The following is a 21,317-nucleotide window of genomic DNA, read 5'->3' on the forward strand; positions in this document are numbered from 1 at the left end:
TTTGTATCCTACATTTATTGGGTTTCACAATGGTGGTATTGCACACAGCTATTGCACTGCAACCTTTAGGCTAGCTTATGTCCACTTGTTTACTCCCCTTCACACATATAGGCCTAGTAGGCTATAGACAGGCCCTTGGTTTGTGCTCCTTGTCATAGGGGACCAACATAATATGTTTCTTTGCTCGGTCACATGCCTTTGCACCTGGATGTAGTTACAATGATATTCAGTTGAAGTCATTAAAACTCGTTTTTCATCCACTACACAAATGTCATGTTAACAAACTATAGTTTTGGCAAGTCGATTAGGACATCTACTTTGTGCATGACACAAGTAATTTTTCCAACAATTTTTTTCAGACAGATTATTTAACTTCCAAAGTTGTAGCAAAATGGCTTAAGGACAACAAAGTCAAGGTATTGGAGTGGCCATCACAAAGCCCTGACCTCAATCCTATATCACAATTCCAGTGGGTCAGAAGTTTACGTACGCTAAGTTGACTGTGCCTTTAAACAGCTTGGAAAAGTCCAGAAAATGATGTCATGGCTTTAGAAGCTTCTGATAGGCTAATTGACATCATTTGAGTCAATCGGAGGTGTACCTGTTGATGTATTTCAAGGCTTACCTTCAAACTCATTGCCTCTTTACTTGACATCATGGGAAAATGAAAAGAAATCAGCCAAGACCTCAGAAAAAGAATTGTAGACCTCCACAAGTCTGGTTCATCATTGGGAGCAATTTCCAAACACCTGAAGGTACCACGTTCATCTGTGCAAAGAATAGTACGCAAGTATAAACACCATGGGACCACGCAGCCGTCATACCGCTCAGGAAGGAGACGCGTTCTGTCTCCTAGAGATGAACGTACTTTGATGCGAAAAGTGCAAATCAATCCCAGAATAACAGCAAAGGGCCTTGTGAAGATGCTGGAGGAAACGGTTATTAAAGTTTCCACAGTAAAACGAGTCCTATATCGACATAACCTGAAAGGCCGCTCAGCAAGGAAGAAGCCACTGCTCCAAAACCGCCATAAAAAAGCCAGACTACGGTTTGCAACTGCACATGGGGACAAAGATCGTACTTTTTGGAGAAATGTCCTCTGGTCTGATTAAACAAAAATAGAATTGTTTGGCCATAATGACCATTGTTATGTTTGGAGGAAAAAGATGGAGGCTTGCAAGCCGAAGGACACCATCCCAACCGTGAAGCACGGGGTGGCAGTATCATTATGTGGGGGTGCTTTTCTGCAGGAGGGACTGGTGCACTTCACAAAATAGATGGCATCATGAGGAGGAAAATGATGTGGATATATTGAAGCAACATCTCAAGACATCAGTCAGGAAGTTAAAGCTTGGTCACAAATGGGTCTTCCAAATGGACAATGACCCCAAGCATACTTCCAAAGTTGTTGCAAAATGGCTTAAGGACAACAAAGTCAAGGTATTGGAGTGGCCATCACAAAGCCCTGACCTCAATCCTATAGACAATTTGTGGGCAGAACTGAAAAAGTGTGTGGCACTCACAGCAGACCCTTAATGTAGCACAGACTGAGCATCTTCTGCTCATGTGTAAGGACATGTGAGACCTCACACATCTTCCTCCCTCAGTGTTTACTATGTGTGTGTGTGTGTGTGTGTGTGTGTGTGTGTGTGTGTGTGTGTGTGTGTGTGTGTGTGTGTGTGTGTACCAATCTCTTGCTCACACAGCAGAGCAGATTTGTCAAGGTGCCAAACAAGGCCATCTCCAGGAGGGAATCCTCTGTCTCATTCTTTCACCACCTCTTTCTATCATTCTATCTATTTTTCTCTCTCCATCCTCGTCCTCTATCTTTCTCTTTGGGCTTGTGCAACTGAAAATGTTCTATGTTAGCCTCTGAGTTTGAATATCAATATTGTTGAATTTAATTCATTTTGGGTAACAGACATATACAACAAAATGTACAATGTGGACCCAGAGGATATCACTTGAAAGTATTAATTAAATGTATTGTTTCCAAAGTGGTCCTTGATGGTTGTTGACATGGTTTGACTGTGATTGCCACACACACAATACCTTGTTTTAAAATGTTATTTTGTTGAAGTTATAAAAAGTTGACCGCAAGAATGAGTGGCAAAGATAAAAGGGGCAAATTTAGAAAACAACCAGTAAAATAAATACCTTTTCACATCTCTATTGATTTCTGTATGAAATTCACCTGGTTCATGTTCTCTCAATGTTGTGATATTCATACATCTATGAGGAAGATGGCATAGTCCTTAACCAATGTGTTTGGATTTCGTCCACAGCCCCGAAGTTTAAGCGGAGTTGATATGAGAAAACGGCAGCAGCCACACATTGAAGGACCTCCCCAGGCGCCTGGCCATCCAAGACCCAACAACTGCTGTATGTGCTGGTGTGGTTGTTGTAAATGCCTCTGGTACGTCAATCCTCGCTTTCTGTTTACTTACCCCATGTCTCCCCATATTCAAAGGGCTATGGCTGTCTAAATGCCCTTTAAAATTATGAGAAATTATGTTTAGATTTTCCTGAAATATAGACAGAAAAAAGCACCTGGTCGTATTACCTTCAAGACCACATCCCTTTCAATGTTTTTATATTAGTGGGGGAAAGTATTATAGACTGTAGTTATCAGCACTTTAGGCCAAAATAACCAATACTCGTACATTTGTAATTATTGTCGTTATTCACCCAATGTTTAGGCCGATCACATTGTTTAGAGATTAAAGTAATGAATGCTGAAAGACTGTAGGTCTGCAGGTAAAACATGACTCGATGCTTGAAGTCTTTTTCCCCTCATAGTTTTCAGTTCTATGGGTGCATAAACATTGTTTATCAGACCAATTATCTGATGCCTGGGAAAAGGGTGAGTTTAGGAAAAGAGACTCCCATATACAACTATATGATTACTACTTTTCACGTTTCCGTGGAGAAAACGGCAATGGCGCATTAGCTTTTAATAATCAGCATTTTCACAATTCTGACCATCAAAAAAATCAGCATTTTAACCATTTCACCGGCATTTTATATTGAAAGTCAGTGTTTGTGCTTGTTTGCTTCAATAGAGTCATCAGGGGCGTGCAACTATAGTTTTTCTTCACACTAATTAAATTAATGCAACACATTTGGTAGAAAATAGCATGGTTTTCATCAGATGACTATAAAAGTGCAACACTATTTGGCTAGCAGCCACACATAAGTAAATTAGCTTACAATGAAAAAGTATGGTATTTTTTGCAGTTCAACGTCTAGTTTTGATTTATATTTCGTTGAGTTGTCAACTAACATCAATCCAATGTGAAATCAAGAAAGAAATGCAGCATGTCATTGGATTTTGGTTAAAAGTTGGTAAATAAAGGCGAAATGCCCTTACATGTTGACCACACCACTCGCGTGCGTCGCAGGCGCATGTTATTCAATCATTTCACCCACACTGGATGGTGTGTCAACGAGAGTCTGTGTAACCAGGCACTAAAATAGAACTTGTTCTATGTGTGATGCTTGATGCGCTGCCAGTCCCGTCTCTCCCATCTCCTCATTGGTTTTAAGGAGCATATACCCACGTGGGTGATTGAAAGATGAGGTCACACACTCCAGTCCAGTTGGTAGTGGTAATGCAGGCTTAAAGTTGGTTGCCAATCGCCATGTAAAGTCCAAAGAAGAAGAAGCCTGAAGGAGGAGAGATTACTAGAAACAAACTTTTATCTGTGGATTAATTTTTGGAGTAGAGGACCTTGTACATTTCAGGTAAAATAACAACACAATGTTTATATCCCAGGACAAATTAGCTAGCAACAGCAAGCTAGCTAGCTAAATTGCCATACATTTGTTATGCTTTTCGACCTGTTCCCAAGTTAATATAGTTGGTTCAGAGTTTGTTTTGATATTTCAACCTGCGTGTTCTGATCGCGTCTGGTGTGGGTGGACAAAATCAACATGCACGGTCTGGTCCGCATGTTACATTGATGACTTTTTGCAAATCCAATCAGTCCACCAGTGCTCTGATGTYCTTTCTTCCGTGTAGTTTTTCTCCGGGAGAAAGTTAAAATGCAATATGAACTTGAAGTAAACCATTAGGAAATGTAGCTGGCTACATTATTTCTATGATAAACATGAGAAATCTGATGCCCCAGCCCCTGGACAAAAACTGGTTGAATCAATGATGTTTCCACATTTCATTGTGAGGATGTTGAATCTAAACTCAGCAAAAAAAGAAACGTCCCTTTTTCAGGACCCTGTCTTTCAAAGATAATTCCTTAAACTCCAAATAACTTCATTGTAATGATTTTAAACACTGTTTCCCATGCTTGTTCAATGAACCATAAACAATTAATGAACATGCACTTGTGGAATGGTCGTTAAGACACTAACAGCTTAGGCAATTAAGGTCACAGTTATGAAAACTTAGGACATTGAAGAGGCCTTTCTACTGACTCTGAAAAACACCAAAAGAAAGATGCCCAGGGTCCCTGCTCATCTGCGTGAATGTGCCTTAGGCATGCTGCAAGGAGGCATGAGGACTGCAGATGTAGCCAGGGCAATAAATTGCAATGTCCGTACTGTGAGACGCCTAAGACGGCGCTACAGGGAGACAGGACGGACAGCTGATCATTCTCGCAGTGGCAGAACACGTGTAACAACACCTGCACAGGATCGGTACATCCGAACATCACACCTGCGGGACAGGTACAGGATGGCAACAACAACTGCCCAAGTTACACCTGGAATGCACAATCCCTCCATCAATGCTCAGACTGTCCGCAATATGCTGAGAGAGGCTGGACTGAGGGCTTGTAGGCCTGTTGTAACGTAGGTCCTCACCAGACATCACCGGCAACAACGTCGCCTATGGGCACAAACCCACCGTCACTGGCCCAGACAGGACTGGCAAAAAGTGCTCTTCACTGACGAGCTGTGGTTTTGGAGGGCTGGAGCTGTTGGATCGGAGGGTGAGGGCTACGGCCATTCCCCCTAGAAATGTCCGGGAACTTGCAGGTACCTTGGTGGAAGAGTGGGGTAACATCTCACAGCAAGAACTGGCAAATKRGGTGCAGTCCACCAGATATTGACTGTTACTTTTGATTTTGACCCCCCTTTGTTCAGGAACACATTATTCAATTTCTGTTAGTCACATGTCTGTGGAACTTGTTCAGTTTATGTCTGTTGTTGAATATTGTTATGTTCATACAAATATTTACACATGTTAAGTTTGCTGAAAATAAACGCAGTTGACAGTGAGGACGTTTCTTTTTTTGCTGAGTTTACGTGGAAACAATGTTGATTCAACCAGTTTTTGCCCAGTGAGATTTGTCATGGTTGTCATAGAAAGAATGTACCCTGCTACATTTCCTAATATTTAGTAAGATATTTTTTTTGCTTACATTTTAACTTGCTACCAGAGAGAAACTATACCAGAGAAAGTAAAAAATAGTTAGGTCGTACTTTAAAGTATTTTTACATAAGTACTTTTGACCACTGACCAAATGTCTTCACACCAGTACATTAGCATACTTTCTATACTGTTACACATGCACATATCACATAGTATTCCATACATAAGTTAAGGCCATGCAATCTGAGTTGAAACCAGAGTGAGGTGCACATGTACAGTACATAAACAGATGCATGCGCCATATATTCATGTGGTGGACACTTGATACGGTCACATGGTATTGTTGTGGTATGTCACGAAATCATGTTACGACCACATATCAATATTCATTATATAAATCAATATTTTGCTATGTGGATGGTCTCTACAGAAGGTGTAAACGGTACAGCCAAATGGTTACTTGCATAGTAGCAATCAGTAATAGTGTCAAAATAGTATACAGTATGTACAAGAACAATATTAATAACGATATCAGTGATAGACGAGGTAGTTATATGCATACAATCAGGGGTAAAGTGGCTGAGCAGCAGGATAAAAAAATTATAGTAGCAGCAACTACTTGTAATGCATTCTCTAAACTTCAATAGCGCTTTTGAGTCCACACAGGTCTCTAGCCCACACAGGGTTTTTGCTTTAAATTCTTAACTAGTCCACATAGGTTGTAGTTTCCATCCGGTCCACTCAGGTTTGGATGTCAACTCCATTTTCATAACAAAAAAAACATTGTTTCCAAGAAATGTCAGTCTCATCCTATTTATCTGTCTCTGTTCGAAATGACATCCATTCCACTAACGCTCCCAGCCAGGCGGGGATCCGATCTGCTCCGTCTAGTGGAGTATGGCTTCCCCGGCTGTGTCTAATGCAACTCCCGTGCACGGTTAACCTGGATTTCCCAGGAACAATCAGCAAAATGATGATTTATCATCCCTTCCTTGCCGCCAAATATTGTGGTGGAAATTCTAACCAAGTGAGAGAGACTTTGTTATTTCTTCAAACAATCAATCTTTATTATGAGTAAGAATTGCAATAATGAAGCTGGTCAACAACCACCCATCTGGAATCCCAGAGCTGACAAGGTACAAATCTGTCGTTCTGCCCCTGAACAGGCAGTTAACCCACTGTTCCTAGTCCGTCATTGAAAATAAGAATTTGTTCTTAACTGACTTGCCTAGTTAGATAAAGGTAAAATAAAAATCGTTGAGAGCCCAATGAGCAGATTTGGGTTACATCTCTTTATAGCAAAGTACATCCTCCTGAATGTTCATGACAAACAACAGATGCCTGGAATGAGTCAAAAGGTTAGGATGTGTATGTGAGAAAGGAGTAACCCCCAGTCAGATAGCATTTGCTGTGAAGACTGTTCCAATTGTATAGAAATCAGCGTTTGGCACCTAAGACAAGGTTCCTCCCATCAGTCGTCCACACTAGAGACATCTCCTCCCTTGTACCTAATAATACACAAACACCAACTCATTCTATGGAATGAGGTTCTATCACCAAGCCATCATAATTCAATTGCCAGCGCCAAGCCCCAGAGGCCCAACTCAGTCCCACAGACACAGATGTGAGAGTACTAAGAAATGTTATTCGATGCATAAACAGTATTATAACTTCATCTTGTAAGTTTTCTACCATATTACTCCACAATACTAACCTAATTGACAGAGTGAAAAAAGGAAGCCTGTATAAATAAAAATATTCCAAAACACATATCCTTTTTGCAACAAGGCACTAAAGTAATACTGCAAAAAAATGTGTCAAAGCAATTCACCTTTTGTACTGAGTACAAAGTGTTATGTTTGGGGCAAATACAATAGAAAACATTGCTGAGTACCACTCTCCATCTTTTCAAGAATAGTGGTGGCTGCATCATGTTATGGGTATGCTTGTAATCATTAACAAACAAAACAAAAAAACGTATGGAGCTAAGCACAGGCAAAATCCTAAAGGAAAACCTGGTTCAGTCTGCTTTCCACCAGACATTGGGAGATTAATTCACCTTTCAGCAGGACAATAACCTAAAACACAAGGCCAATTTTACACTGGAGTTGGTTACCAAGGAGACAGTGAATGTTCCTGAGTGGCCGAGTTACAGTTTTGACTTAAATCTACTTGAAAATCTATAGCAATGATCAACAACCAATTTGACATAGCTTTTAGAATTTCTAAAAGAATAATGGGCAAATGTTGCACAATCCAGGTGTGGAAAACTCTTAGAGACTTACCCAGAAAGACTCACAGCCGTAATCACTGCCAAAGGTGAGTCTAACATGTTTTGATTCAGGGGGTTAAATACGTATCTAATCAAGATAAATTTGTGTTTTTTGTGGGGGGTTTTTAACCAATGTTAGAATTTTTCTTCCACTTTGACATTAGAGTATTTTGTGTAAATTGTTGACAATTTGTAAAATCCATTTTAATCCCACTTTGTAACACAACAAAATTAGGTAAAAGTCTAGGGCTATGAATTCTTTCTGAAGGCACTGTACATGGTATCGGTCTCTAAAACTACCATGTAAGTAAATAGTTTTAGCACCACAGCCAAGTCTGTCTTGGACAGTGAACCCACAATATAGGCCTACAAAACAATGGCTTGAAATAATGAAAACATTGAAGAAAGCATAATTGTAAGACCCGTTTCTAAAGTACGGCCTCCACAACCCTTCTCAATTATATAGTGACCTTATCTTCTCTATAAACAGCCAGCCTATTTCCATCTTCACATCACATGCAAAATAGCTGTGAAGAACATGTTTTATATTTAGAGTCATCTCAGGAGGTGTAGAGCCTGTGGCGAGCCAGCTCAATTATGTCAACACAAAGGATACTTTGATGAAGATACTAAGAGGAAGCTAATATTCACCACTGTGCGACTCCCAGTATATGACATATAATATATGTAGGAAGAGACATGCCATGTATGGGTACAGATGAAGATTAGGAGGGGTTTTCTGAATCCTTAGCGCTCATTCTGGAAGCTAGCGGCATGAAGGGCTCAATTCAATTGGAGTACTTTTTTGTGCGTTAGCAAAAATAAATAAAGGGGGAGCGGGATTCCTGTCGTAAACTCCGTCACAGGTAGATGCTTCCTGCTTTCAGAAAAATATAGGTCCACAAAGTACACAGGCGGTAGTTTGTAAACAAAGATACTACATATAGCCTAATTTTATTAGGTTTGATTGGATACGGTAGCCCCATGGCTTAAGAACACTCCCTCAAGTGCTTTTATAACCCAAAGACAAATAGAGCTTTGAGATAAAGAAGAGGACCTTATCATCTCAAGCTCTTCGAGAGACGCTGCTGTGTCAAGAGGCTGTGCCCCTAGGCAGAAGCACATTATAGCAGCACTTACTAGCACAACACTAGGAATCTGCTGTCAGAGATGCACAAGTAAATCCAATCTGGTTGTGGCGGTGCTCTGTGTCTGTAGCTAGGTTTTCCTTCCAATTGGCGACAGATTTCCATATGTGACTCGTTTTTAAATCAAAATAATTTTCTTTTGTTGGCAGAAATGCCTTCTGGAACGTGTGAAGTTTCATGTGCCTTAATAACAAACTTGTATGCCATCAGTAAATACAAATACAATTGTTAAATTATGAGTCTAGTTGGTTTAGCCACAGAAAAAGCCTGCAACCTTCCCGCTAGCCATGATTGGCTGGAATAATGATTGCACTGGACATGCCGAGAGATGAGTTCGGATTGGTCTGCCATGTAGCTAGCTTCTGTCTATTTTAGCTGGTCAGTATGTGTAGGTAATCCTGTTTTAATGCTGCTTTAAAAAATATATATTGCGTAGTAGAACTGCATAAGTGCTGATCTCCTCTTTCTGGAGGACTGAGATTTGAAATCAGTGGAATTAGAATATGATAGCTAACGAGATGTAGAAAACTCTTGTCTCTGGATTACATCTTCAAACTAAGGGCAACCATGGCATCTGTGTGACAGAGAGGGAGAAGCGTCAATGCATGTATACGGGTAAAATAGTCTAGCTAGCTACATTTTCAGATATTACACATTTCTAATTTAGTCAGTCATTTTAATTTCATGGCAGGCTCGCTAGATAACGTTACGTTTATGCTCTGTGTAGTAATATTCTTTGTATCTCAGAGCCATTTGCTTTACTAGTTATAGCCTAATGTTAGCCAGCTAACATTGAATCTGGTTGGTTAGCTACCTGCAAATTCATGCAGGGTAGTAACGTCATGAGTTGGGATTATGGTTCATTGTTTAGCTAGCTAGCTACATGTCTTAACAAAAGACTCCACTATGCAAGTAAGCTTTTCAATAGAATGTTAATGGTGTCACTGTGACAACTGTTGATAGACGTAGCTGGTAAATTTGATCTGGCTATCTACTCTGATTTCAGAGCACTCTCTTCTGAGTTTGCCAGAGCGCAGAATAACTGACGAATTTACGAACGCTCAACACCCGTCAGTAAACGTTGGCAAAAAAGCGTAAATTGTTGCCAGCATCACAGTTGCAGTCGCCAACGCTCTGGATAACAGACTGACCAGCTCTGCTAGGGCGTGTAAAATTGTCAGTGAGCTGTTCTCTCATTTGTGTTTGGATGTAGCTAGCAAGCTAGCCAACGTTAGCCAGTTAGCTTGGGTGCTTGACTGCTGCTGTTAGGACAGAATGCTCAGATCATCCTTAAAGAGATGGGTGGGGCTAAAGCTTATGAGGGTGTGAACGATGCTGGATGGGTGTAGACAAAGAAGAGCTCTGCAGTAGGTGTACCAAAATATTCAAAGGCCATTTTCTCAAAAGTGAGGTTCCAAGTTTATCATATTTCGAAGCAGAATTACTTTCCCATTGTTCCTCAACTGTAGTGTATGATATACAATTTTCTAGCTCGGAGTCTCTACTTTTTCCCAAAAATTACAATTTCAAATTTTGCTACATAAGACCGAATCGAGCCGGTCGGTCATATATTCTAAAGTCTGCTTATGTGAATTTTCCCACTAGAAGTGTTTTTTCCCCAGCTTTTCTTTTTAGCAGATAGAATGCTGTGCGTGATGACGTAGTGCACATAAAAGCACATTTGTTTTAGTTTTCAAGTACTGAATAATAAAACAGAAGTTTGTGTTTCCATTGCAATTTCAACTCTACGGATGGTTTTGTCACAAAAACTGTTGCCATAAATAGCATACTTGCCCAATTTGGTTTTGCCTCATGCTCTATTGACAACAGTTCGCTGATGAATTGGACAGTGTAGATTATAAAATGAGATATGCATAAAATGTTTTAATTGGCAGCCATGCACCGATCAAGCACCGATCATCATGTGACCATCATCATCCAAATGAAAGTTACAAGCTTGGCACACCTGTATTTGGGGAGTTTCTCCCATCCTTCTCTGCAGATCCTCTCAAGCTCTGTCAGGTTGGATGGGGAGCGTCGTTGCACAGCTATTTTCAGGTCTCTCCAGAGATGTTCGATCGAGTTCAAGTCCGGGCTCTGGCTCAAGGACATTTGAAGACTTCTCTTGGCTGTATGCTTGGCTTGGCTGTATGCTTAGGATCGTTGTCCTGAAGTTGAACCTTCGCCACAGTCTGAGGTCCTGAGTGCTCTAGTGCAGGTTTTCATCAAGGATCTCTCTGTACTTATCTCTCTGTACTTTGTGCCGTTCATCTTTCCCTTGATCCTGACTAGTCTCCCAGTCCCTGCTGCTGAAAAACATCCCCACAGCATGATGCTGCCACCACATGCTTCACCGTTAGGATGGTGCCAGGTTTCCTCCAGACGTGATGCTTGGCATTCAGGCCAAAGAGTTCAATCTTGGTTTCTTCAGACCAGAGATTCTTGTTTCTCATGGTTTGAGAGTCCTTTAGGTGCCTTTTGGGGAAACCCCAAGCGGGCTGTCATGTACCTTTTACTGAGGAGTGGCTTCCATCTGGCCACTCTATCATAAAGGCCTGATTGTTGGAGTGCTGCAGAGATGGTTGTATTTCTGGAAGGTTCTCCCATGTCTACAGAAAAACTGTGGACCTCTGTCAGAGTGACCATCGTGTTCTTAGTCAACTCCCTGACCAAGGCACTTCTCCACCGATTGCTCAGTTTGCCCGGGTGGCCAGCTCTAGGAAGAGTCTTTGTGGTTCCAAACTTCTTCCATTTAAGAATGATGGAGGACACTGTTCTCGGGGACCTTCAATGCTGCAGACATTTTTTGGTACCCTTCCCCAGATCTGTGCCATGACACAATCCTGTCTGTGAGCTCTACGGACAATTCCTTCGACCTCATGGCTTGTTTTTTTTTCTCTGACATGCACTGTCAACTGTGGGACCTTATATAGACAAAGGGAAGGGGTCTGAATACTTTCCGAATGCATTGTACATCCCCCAACAGCTTTGTTGGGGGAAAGCTAAATCCTAGTTGGTATGAAACCAACTGAGTGTTGTGATGGCTAAATGAGGCTAAACACTGAATGTTTAGATTTTTAGGCTACATTAGTATTGACTGTCGATGATGATTGACAACCATTATCGATGGTGATGACATTGTGATGTGACAAATGGTGGTTTAGCCTATTTGAACTTAACTGGCGCTGCGCAGTAAAGAACACACAAATGACATTCAGAGTGATTTGCCTATTCCTTTTTGCTTTAGCCTATTTCAATATATATATACAGAACGCAAGAGAGGAATGTAGGCTAGACAGAGTGGAGAATTCCACCAAAGCAGTCCAGTCAGAAAATATTGTTTCTCTCTCTCGGATGCATGGGCCTTATAGCCTAAACCTATTCATTTTTTCTATATAACGGACACTCCATAGTTCACTCAAATTACAAAATGACATATTGGTTTCATTACCCTGTAAGCAGTCTATGGACAAGGTAGAGCTGGGCGATATAAACAAAAATCCATATAACGATAACAAATGATGATAAAAACATTTTTGGGGGGAGGTGCTAGAGCTGGGCGTTATGAACAAAAAGTAATATTGCAATAAATTTTACTTTTTTTTTCTCGTTAAAACAATTAGAACGCTACATATTTTGTTTTTTTGAACAGTTACTTTACATTAGCTGCAGGGCTCTAGACACATTTTCCCAGTGCCAAGTAAGACAATTAAAATGGTAGCCTATGATTCAAAAAGTAAGCTGTTTCATCTAACATATCCAGGAAATGCATTATTGATATTTTAATAGGATCCAGAATGATCAGATTTATATTTTGATCCTCAGAGAATTTTCTCACAGCTTTGTGCATATTGGCCTAAAGGCTATATTATTGTTATTAGGAAGTGGGAACTCAAAACACTTAGCTAGATTGCTAACTCTGATATTGTTGCTATAATGCCATGTTGGCTAATAGATTAATCAATCAGTAAATCTAGGCTAATGTCCTAAAAGAAAATCCCGTGCTAGGCCTAGACTACTTGATGTAGACCTATTCACTGCAAATGGCGCGCTCCGGCTCAAATCCTCAGGCGCATCAAAACCATACTACACAGATTACTCTGGTTGTAAATTGGTGCCATGAACTCAATATTAAGAGGTAAGAAATATATTATATACTCACAGAAAGCTGTGAATCTCCTTTCTATCTAGAACAACAGTAGTTGCTTTGAAAACTGTATTTTTCCCCAGTAGCATTTTGAGCAATAGTCATATGCTTGTGCTTCTCAGAATGCATCTCTCCCTCCTCTGTGCGAACAGTGGGGAGAGGGAGTAAGAGTCAGCAGCTGACAGTGAAACAGGGACAGGCAAATACTTTCGTAGTAGGAATAAACATAATGCATATATTACTGTTGACCAAAGAATTGTTTTAGAAAAATCTACAGGTACGTTATGTAGCAAAATCACCTAGAATTACTGACAAGCAAAATGCTTCGATAAGAGGAAGGCAATGTCGGTGTCTAGTTTTTGGTTTATCGTCCCAGCTCTAGGACAAGGTATGACAGCAACCCATGCTTTGGTTTAGTTTCCGTGGTACTGTTTCCACATGCTAACGTTTTAGCATTTGCGGCACAAATCACATTCAAGTCATGGGACCGATATTAGCATTTTTCGCACATCGCGTTCAAATCATCTATATTGGACTTTGTTGAGCTTCACAATCAATTTGAGATACTTTCGGGTGATTTGGACATGATTGTATATGTAGGTGTTTAGTGTGAAAGTAATGATCGTATGACACAGGCTGAACCAATAGGCCTAAACTAGGCTACATCCAAACGCAATTCAGTCAAATCTGCATAGCAGTATTTACACAGTGGCATATAAACGTGCCGTTTCTCCAATACATCCCTACTTGAAATTTCACACAGAATTAACACATTCCGTTTGCATGGCAGTTGAAATTTCTTGATAACCTCTTTCCAATACATTTGTAATGTATTTAGGAACAAAACATGCACCTCAAACTAGCTTTTCAGGTGTTTGTGAAAGGACACAATGTTGGAATGTTGTATTGTTAAGGTGTTACAATTCAATTTGTGTTACAATATAATTTGTTATTGTGTAATTATTGTGTATACAACACGTGTTTAACATGTACATTTCCGGTATAGCGATTTTGTAAAGGTTTTGTGTACTGTAAATAGCAGGTCTCACTCCACTCACAGGTTGTTTCCACTTTTAGTTTTCACTGGTTTTCAGAAGAATACCTGTTCTCAGGCAGTAGTTCAACAAAGATACTACATGAACATCCAACCTTGAGACTGCCATATGAATAAGTATGTTTGAATATGGAATATGTTTGAAAACAATAATAATGTTTGATCTCCCTCTGCTTCTCCTTTTCCAGGAATGAGGACCGCATGGAGCGTTCCGAACGGGCATGCACTAAAATGGATAGTATTGAAGCCACAGAGGAGCAGTAAGTTGCCAGCTATGCCTTTTTCCATAGGTTTTCTCTGAGAAAATACCAAACTGTTTTGATATCATGTCACATTTTGGTAATTTAGCAGATGCTCTTATCCAGAGAAACTTACAGTAGATAAGATAACCACATATGACAGTCATAGTAAAACGTTCCTCAACAAAGCAGCTATTAGCGAAATCAGTCTTAGTAAGAAAAGACAAGTGCAAGTGTTAGTGCAAGAAAGGGAAGTACAACAGTGAGGTGTTATTTTTGTTTTCATGTTGTCAGATAAGCTGATGGCCTTTGGTCATGTCTGTTCATCCCTGTCTTTTGAAGGCATTATACAGTACATAAACATTATACAGTACATAGACATTATACAGTACATAGACATTATACATTAGGACTGTCTACCTCAAGAAAGGATGCCAGAAAATATGCCAGAAAATGTAATTATTGCATGCAAGAAATTAGCCAGAATGCATGCCAGAAATGTTGCAGTCTTAATTGTTTTGCCTGTTTTGTTTTACTGCTTTGTCCCATTCATTTTCTCTCCTTACATTGCTGCTGTGTCAATATCTATTCCTGTGTGTTGCTCACTCATTTGCTGTATTAGCCAATTAGAGCATGAGTTTTATTTTCTCTCCACCTCTCTCACAATTTCAGTTATTTGACTGAAACATATCTTAACTGAGGACACACAAGGACATAATTTTCATCTACCCCAAAGGAGCAGGTCCATTATAGAGTATAGGGCTCAGCTCTACGGTATATTGTGTGCTTATTATTTGCATGATATGTAATATTGACAGATTTCAGCTGCATTTACATGATGTAGCCTGTCTGGCTGCCCAAACAATTGTGAGCCTAATACTGTTCTCACATGGCTGTGGCCATGACACTGGGTTCAACCTGAGGCTCTACCTTGGAACACTCATTCTTCATGTTGTTGTTGTAATAAGTGAGATGGATTTTTCTCCTTATCACCCAGTCCTAATTGTAATAATGGTAACACTTTAGCATGTGACATGCTTAGCATGTTTTGTCGATTGAGACATGAAAATAGCAGGAAGGCCCGCACACTGAATGCTCCTAATTACCACCTTTTAATGACAACATTTCAATCAGCCCCTGTAGCCATGACTCTTAGGCCTCAGACACACCAATAGCGTTTACTGGCCGAGATTACTTAGCACCTGTGAACGAATCAAGTGGAAAATGTTGGCAGTCAGACGTTTACAGTGGGTGGTTCCTAAACACAGCGCGTTGAATGATCGGCAGATGAACGCTAGATCCACATTCGGTGCGATGTGTGCAAACCTTTAGGTCAAAAAGGCTCTTAGGGAGATGCTCTGGTTCAAAATGTTGTCATTGAATGTGGTGATTAGGATCATACCAAAGTGTTCCACTAGTATATGCACAAGTCAGCCAAATGGAATGGTTGGTTGGTTACATTTACATTTACATTTAAGTCATTTAGCAGACGCTCTTATCCAGAGCGACTTACAAATTACAGTGGCTAACCAAGGTATGGATTGCAGTCTCTTCATGTCTGCTTAGACTGCTTCGGGGTAAGCAGTCTACATTATAATGTGGGTCAACTATCGCTTTAAAAATAAGGCTTGAATAAAATAGTTTTCCATAAGGGCCACACCCCTGATCTATGTTTCCCAAGTGCTAGCTGTTTGAAAATGTTCATGCTATAACAATTACTTTCTCCAAATCACTCTACCTGGCTATAAATCTTCAGGTGGTTGAGGCTGACTACTTGCACAAATGTGTCATCATATAACAGTATATAGGCAAGATCTTTGTCGTTGAGTCCCCCTACCATATCTGCATATAGCAGCTTCTGCACAATACTGAAATGACATCTCTCTAAAATGACAAAACAGGATATTTGAGGTAAGGGGCATTTCAATATAACCTATTCTCGTTTTTATGACTTATAATCAACACTGTCCTTGACATAGTATCTATATGAATGCCTACAAAAATGCATAGCCTCATTTCATTTATTTTCAAAGACACAAGTAGGTAAATCAGATTTCAAATAAGTAATTACACTGACAAAATTGTGAAGAAGTTAAATAATAAAATAAGTATGGGGAATAATAGTAGTGTTCTGACAAGCACATTAATTACCTGCGTACCCTTTTCCCTTTCTTATTGTGCCATCTTCAACCAAATGTGTGCCTGTCAAGTTACCAGGTTGTTACCACCTAGTAATTACTAGGCTAGTTAGCGCCCCAGCGTCTATCAAATGTGTCCTACGATTTAAAAAAACTAAACAAACATATCTCCGGTAATATGAATCATAAATGGAACCGTGAGGCTTAGGGAACGCTGGCATACAGTGTGCAGGCCTTTGTTCTTTTCATGTTTATCATTAGCCCAGGACCTACGTTTTTCAAGGATGTGTGTATGACATATGACCGCTACTATTTCTATTGCTAATTGAAACAGCCTGTGGAAACCATGTTATTGCATCTCTAGAGAAAAAATAATGAATCTGTTTGTCTTGTGTATTGTGAGAGTCCAGACTGCTAACACTGGGTTCCTGGTATCCTGTGTTTAGGCAACCCACTCTAGACGAGGTGGTTGCCTGGGCCCGTAGCTTCGAGCTGGTGATGCGCTCCTCAGAAGGCAGGGAGATTTTCCGAGAATTTCTGCGCTCTGAGTACAGCGAAGAGAACCTGTTGTTCTGGCTGGCCTGTGAGGAGCTGAAGAAGGAGACGGACCCGACTGCGATCGATGAGAAAGCCAGGATCATCTACGAGGACTATGTCTCCATTCTATCGCCGAAAGAGGTAGGAGGCATCACGTTGGAAGCAGGAGTTTGACTGGCACCTAGTATCACTCGGCTGATATTTACTTTGCTTTCAGGACTATTCCATTGGTTCCATTGTGGAAAATTAAAGCACGTACAGCTGAAGTATTTGACAATGTTTGGAATACATGTATTTGACCCAGGTCTGATTCCAAGACATATTGAAACCCCAATCTCAAAGTGGTTGAAGAGGAGGAGGTGGGAGGTGACCTTATCTCCATTGATAACATGACCTCCCTCCATTTCCGCTGTGGCTCTGTGTGATAGCAATGTCACTGTTCTCTCCCGCTCCTCTGCCTCCAGGTGAGCCTGGATTCGCGGGTGAGGGAAGGCATCAACCTGAGCCTGACGGAGCCCAGCAACGTGATGTACGAGGAGGCCCAGCTGCAGATCTACACCCTGATGCACAGAGACTCCTACCCCCGTTTCCTCAACTCCTCCGTTTACAGAGACCTTCTGGACAGCAAGAGAAGCTCCTGCCTAGACACCTAAAGTAACCCCCACCCCCCCAAAAAACAAGAAGACAATAAGGTGCCAGAACTGGGTTTGATATTTTCCTTTTTTGAAAAAGAATCAAGAAAATAATGAATAGTTTAAGCAATTTCAAGTGTCTGCTCGCAGGCAGCCCTGAGGTTTAGTTCCTGGTTTAACTGCAGATAAGAGCTCCTCGGGCTACTGTGACAAAGCGAAACAAAAGGAAGGACAGACCCATTGTTTCTGTACTTTTGAGAGTTCTCCTCCTTTCGCTCCCTCTTTCTCTATCTTGCTCTGTATTTTTCTCTCTCAAATTCTGTCCCATGCCTCAGCCATTTTTACAGTCCAAAAACAATGTATTTTTTACGATGGCTGTAGAGCTTGACCGTGGTGAGCAGGCAAATCAGACTTGGCATGTAACAAGGTAATGGAATTTGCTTGGTATTTTAGCAGTGGACTGCAAAGGTTCTTGAATATGAGATGTATTTTCTTCTGTTCTAGGGATATACCCTGTCAAGCTCTTGATGTGTTATGTGAAGGGAATATTGATATTTGCCAATTAGCTTGCAGTTGTTGATTTTGAGAAGGTTGAAAGTTTTACAGCAGTGTTAATATCCAAGCACTTGCCTTCTTTACAACTCTAAAACTGGGAGAAGGGCTAGAATTGTGGTTGGGCAGCTAAATGTCTTATGAACATTACTTTCCACGGGAAATCACAATGCCTTTATGTGAAAAAGGCAGCACAAGAGCTGCTTGTTATGGCAACAACCACAGTTTAGTAAACACAGAGTCCTTTCTATCCTTCCCACACCATCCCACCCTGAGAGAAGCACAGGTTATGTCAGAGGTTGGAATCATTGTTGGAGAAAATAAGAAGTCAAACATTCAATTCAGTCGTTTCATAAAATAAATCATGAACACTTTACAGCTCTCGAGAATGAAAGAGAACCATTTACTTTTTAGTTTTTCTACTGCCTATAATATAAATAGTAGTAATCACGATGCCTTGGTTTGGAAGGTCAATTATAAGATAGTGGTATGTCTAATGCATCACCATGAGGTCTAAGAGTGGTATGCATTGCTGACACATGGAATTATGAAGTAGTCCTTTATGGCTTCTGGTTTTAAAGCTGTAGCTAGTCCGTGACTGAAGGGGGTCAGTACCAGCTAAGTAACAGCCCAGTCGGGGGCAGAAGAGGCTAGGTGGAATCAGACGTATTTATATATTGGTTGTTTGGAGGTTTGCAGTCCTGTTCACCAGATGTGCGTCTGTCTTTAAGACTGGTTAGTGAGGCTCCAGTAAGGTTCTTGGATCTCCGGTGAGCCCCATGCCTTTAACAGTCTCTCTGCTTTACAGAGTTGGGCAGGGGAGGTGAATAGATATTTTGGAGACGGGTCGTTGTTTTTTTCCCTAAAATTGCCAGCACGCATTATTGTGTGTACCTGCCGTCCAGATACATACTCATCAAAACATTTTAAAGAGTTAACGTCCCATGAACATATAGGCCTAAAATATATGTTCAATGATTTTTTGTTGTTGTTGCAAGTGTGACATTTAAACATGGAGAAATTATTGCAGGCCTTCGTCACCTGTTGATGTGTAGAGGTCAGTGCATGAGTAAAGTATATTGTGAGAGGGAGAGTTGTGTGTATTATCACCACTGGTGGGTAATGATATTCAAGTGTCATTGAAGCAGTGCCACTCTTCTGTTTGAACATACTACCTGAAGTTCATGTGCCAAGGCCAGTGATTATTTAATTCAATTAAGGGTTTTAATAAAGCCCATATACTGTAGGTTATTGAAGTGCAATTGGATCAGATGTAGTCTTTCCGTTTGTATTCATTCACAAAAAATGAACATATAGCATAGCCTAATGACATCAGCCATTTTGAACATCCAACAATATTCTAACGTTCCTTATATTTCGTTCACATTCAGCCACTTTTATAGATAGTTTCAGTCGCAATAGTGTTTGCATACTCTTTTTTAAATGAAGCGTGATACAGTAAAAGCGATACAGTATGCATGCACCACAGTGGTTAGGTAGAGGATACCTTTTTATGTAGCTCTATTAATGACAACTCGCATTGAATTAATGACTTGCTCATTTTAGATATTATTTCAGCTGTAACTTCTGAATGTTTGACCAACCAGAGAGTGAAATTATGGTTCAATCAAACCAAGTTTACATTCATGCGGTGAGCAATCATCCTGGAAACGCAAGAGAAGCCAATTGCAAAAAAAATGTAGGTAGGAAAATGGTTCTGAATGATTTACAATTAGCATTTTACACTGGGTGAAGAGTTGTATTGCAGGTTTGTACGACGTGTTCTCTGGTATCTCGGAGTAATTGATTATTTTCACTCCATGGAAAGAAATGGTTGTTCATTTTACTGAGATTTCAACAAGGATTTAGCAATTAATGACATGAGGTGGTATCATAGGCATAGTGTCATGTTCAAATGTTGACTTTCAATTCAGAATGAATGGCTTTGAAAGGTGGCAGAGGTTTGTTGGCAGAATAAGATTTTTATCTAAAGTGTCAGAATTGATGTGATTAGAGAAGCATTGGCCTTATCTACTGTGTTTCTCCTTTAACTTTCATTAGGGATTTCACTACCTCTCATATTGGTTAATTTATTTCACATCTAGTTGTCAATGTACACTTTGTTTTTAGATCTACTTGAAGCCTAACACTGTAAACAAAATGTGCACAGAAAATATATGTATTAAGCGTTAAAGGACGATTAGCCTAGTTAACTTTTTTTGTTTGTTTAATTGTGTTCAACTGGAAAAAGATTTTTAGATATATAAATAATTCAGGAAATACACTGTTTAAAGGGCTAATCTCATTTTGCCTATGCAAATATGTTACTGTTGAAATATGGGAAAGGATAGGTTAAGTTTGATGGAACATGGTTTACATTGCCCTTTGCTGATATTCATATCTTATTCAGCAAAAATGTACCCTTAGGTTTGTTTCTATATAAATATATAACAAGTAATATACAGAGAAAATAGTATATGCCTTCGTGATGAAAAAAAACCAACACTTGATAAATACAAATAAATATGTGTGTTGTCTGACCTGTGGCTGTGTTATGACATCTTGGTGAGATGACAGTTCACTGCAAAATACACCTGTTGACTGATCGACTAGTCCGAGACTCCTTCATCCATAGAGGCTTTATTATCCATTCACAGTGTTTTCTTTCAGGCCAATGACCATCTCTTTATCCAAGGAGCTATTCAATGTCATTATTGCTGTACGTAACCCATATTGTCATTTGCAATCCTACCATTTCGAATTTCAAAACATTTCTACTGTACAATCAAGGGACAGTCTCGTTTCTTGTTGTTTCCAAGGGTGCTTCGTAGTCACATTCACAAAGGTTGAAGGGCTATTTTAGTCACTTAAACAAAGATGTTAAATCCACAAGAACAGAAACATCTACCTCTTGGTTGCTTTCCCAATCCTCCAAACCTGTAGGCTACTTCGGTACTTGGCCTTTTTTGTCAGACCACCGGAATGTAATAAGACTGAAATAGCTGTACAAGAGCCAGGATGTCGTGGTAAAATTCTGTAGATATAAGGGTGCAGTTTTTCTTCGACTGCACACAACACATTAAAACCCATGAATAACACAATAACTCATTAATAACAATACATTGAGCTAATAACTAATACTACTACTGACTGGCTGAATTAACATTTTCAATAAGTACGTTCGCTAATAACAAGACAACTGAAATGTGATGTCAATGTTCCCTTTTAAGATTTAATGTGGTACTACATTATTATGTCCAAGCGGGGTA

The 21,317-nt window shown here is 40.1% G+C and overlaps 1 protein-coding gene across 2 annotated transcripts in view; it reads left to right on the forward strand.

The window, feature by feature from the left end:
- The window catches only part of rgs17 (regulator of G protein signaling 17), a 42,346-nt gene extending 21,508 nt beyond the window's left edge, over nt 1–20,838 (forward strand). For both annotated transcript variants that reach the window (XM_023993514.1, XM_023993515.1), the window contains exons 3-6: nt 2,286–2,416; nt 14,139–14,210; nt 16,774–17,005; nt 17,329–20,838. In XM_023993514.1, the coding sequence (XP_023849282.1) occupies nt 2,286–2,416; nt 14,139–14,210; nt 16,774–17,005; nt 17,329–17,517 (624 nt within the window). In that variant the 3' untranslated portion in view covers nt 17,518–20,838. The remainder of the gene's footprint in view (nt 1–2,285; nt 2,417–14,138; nt 14,211–16,773; nt 17,006–17,328) is intronic.
- Nucleotides 20,839–21,317: the final 479 nt, after the last annotated feature.

The sequence above is a fragment of the Salvelinus sp. IW2-2015 genome, linkage group LG8, assembly GCF_002910315.2.
Source record: "Salvelinus sp. IW2-2015 linkage group LG8, ASM291031v2, whole genome shotgun sequence".
In the NCBI taxonomy this organism is placed as follows: Eukaryota; Metazoa; Chordata; class Actinopteri; order Salmoniformes; family Salmonidae; genus Salvelinus; species Salvelinus sp. IW2-2015.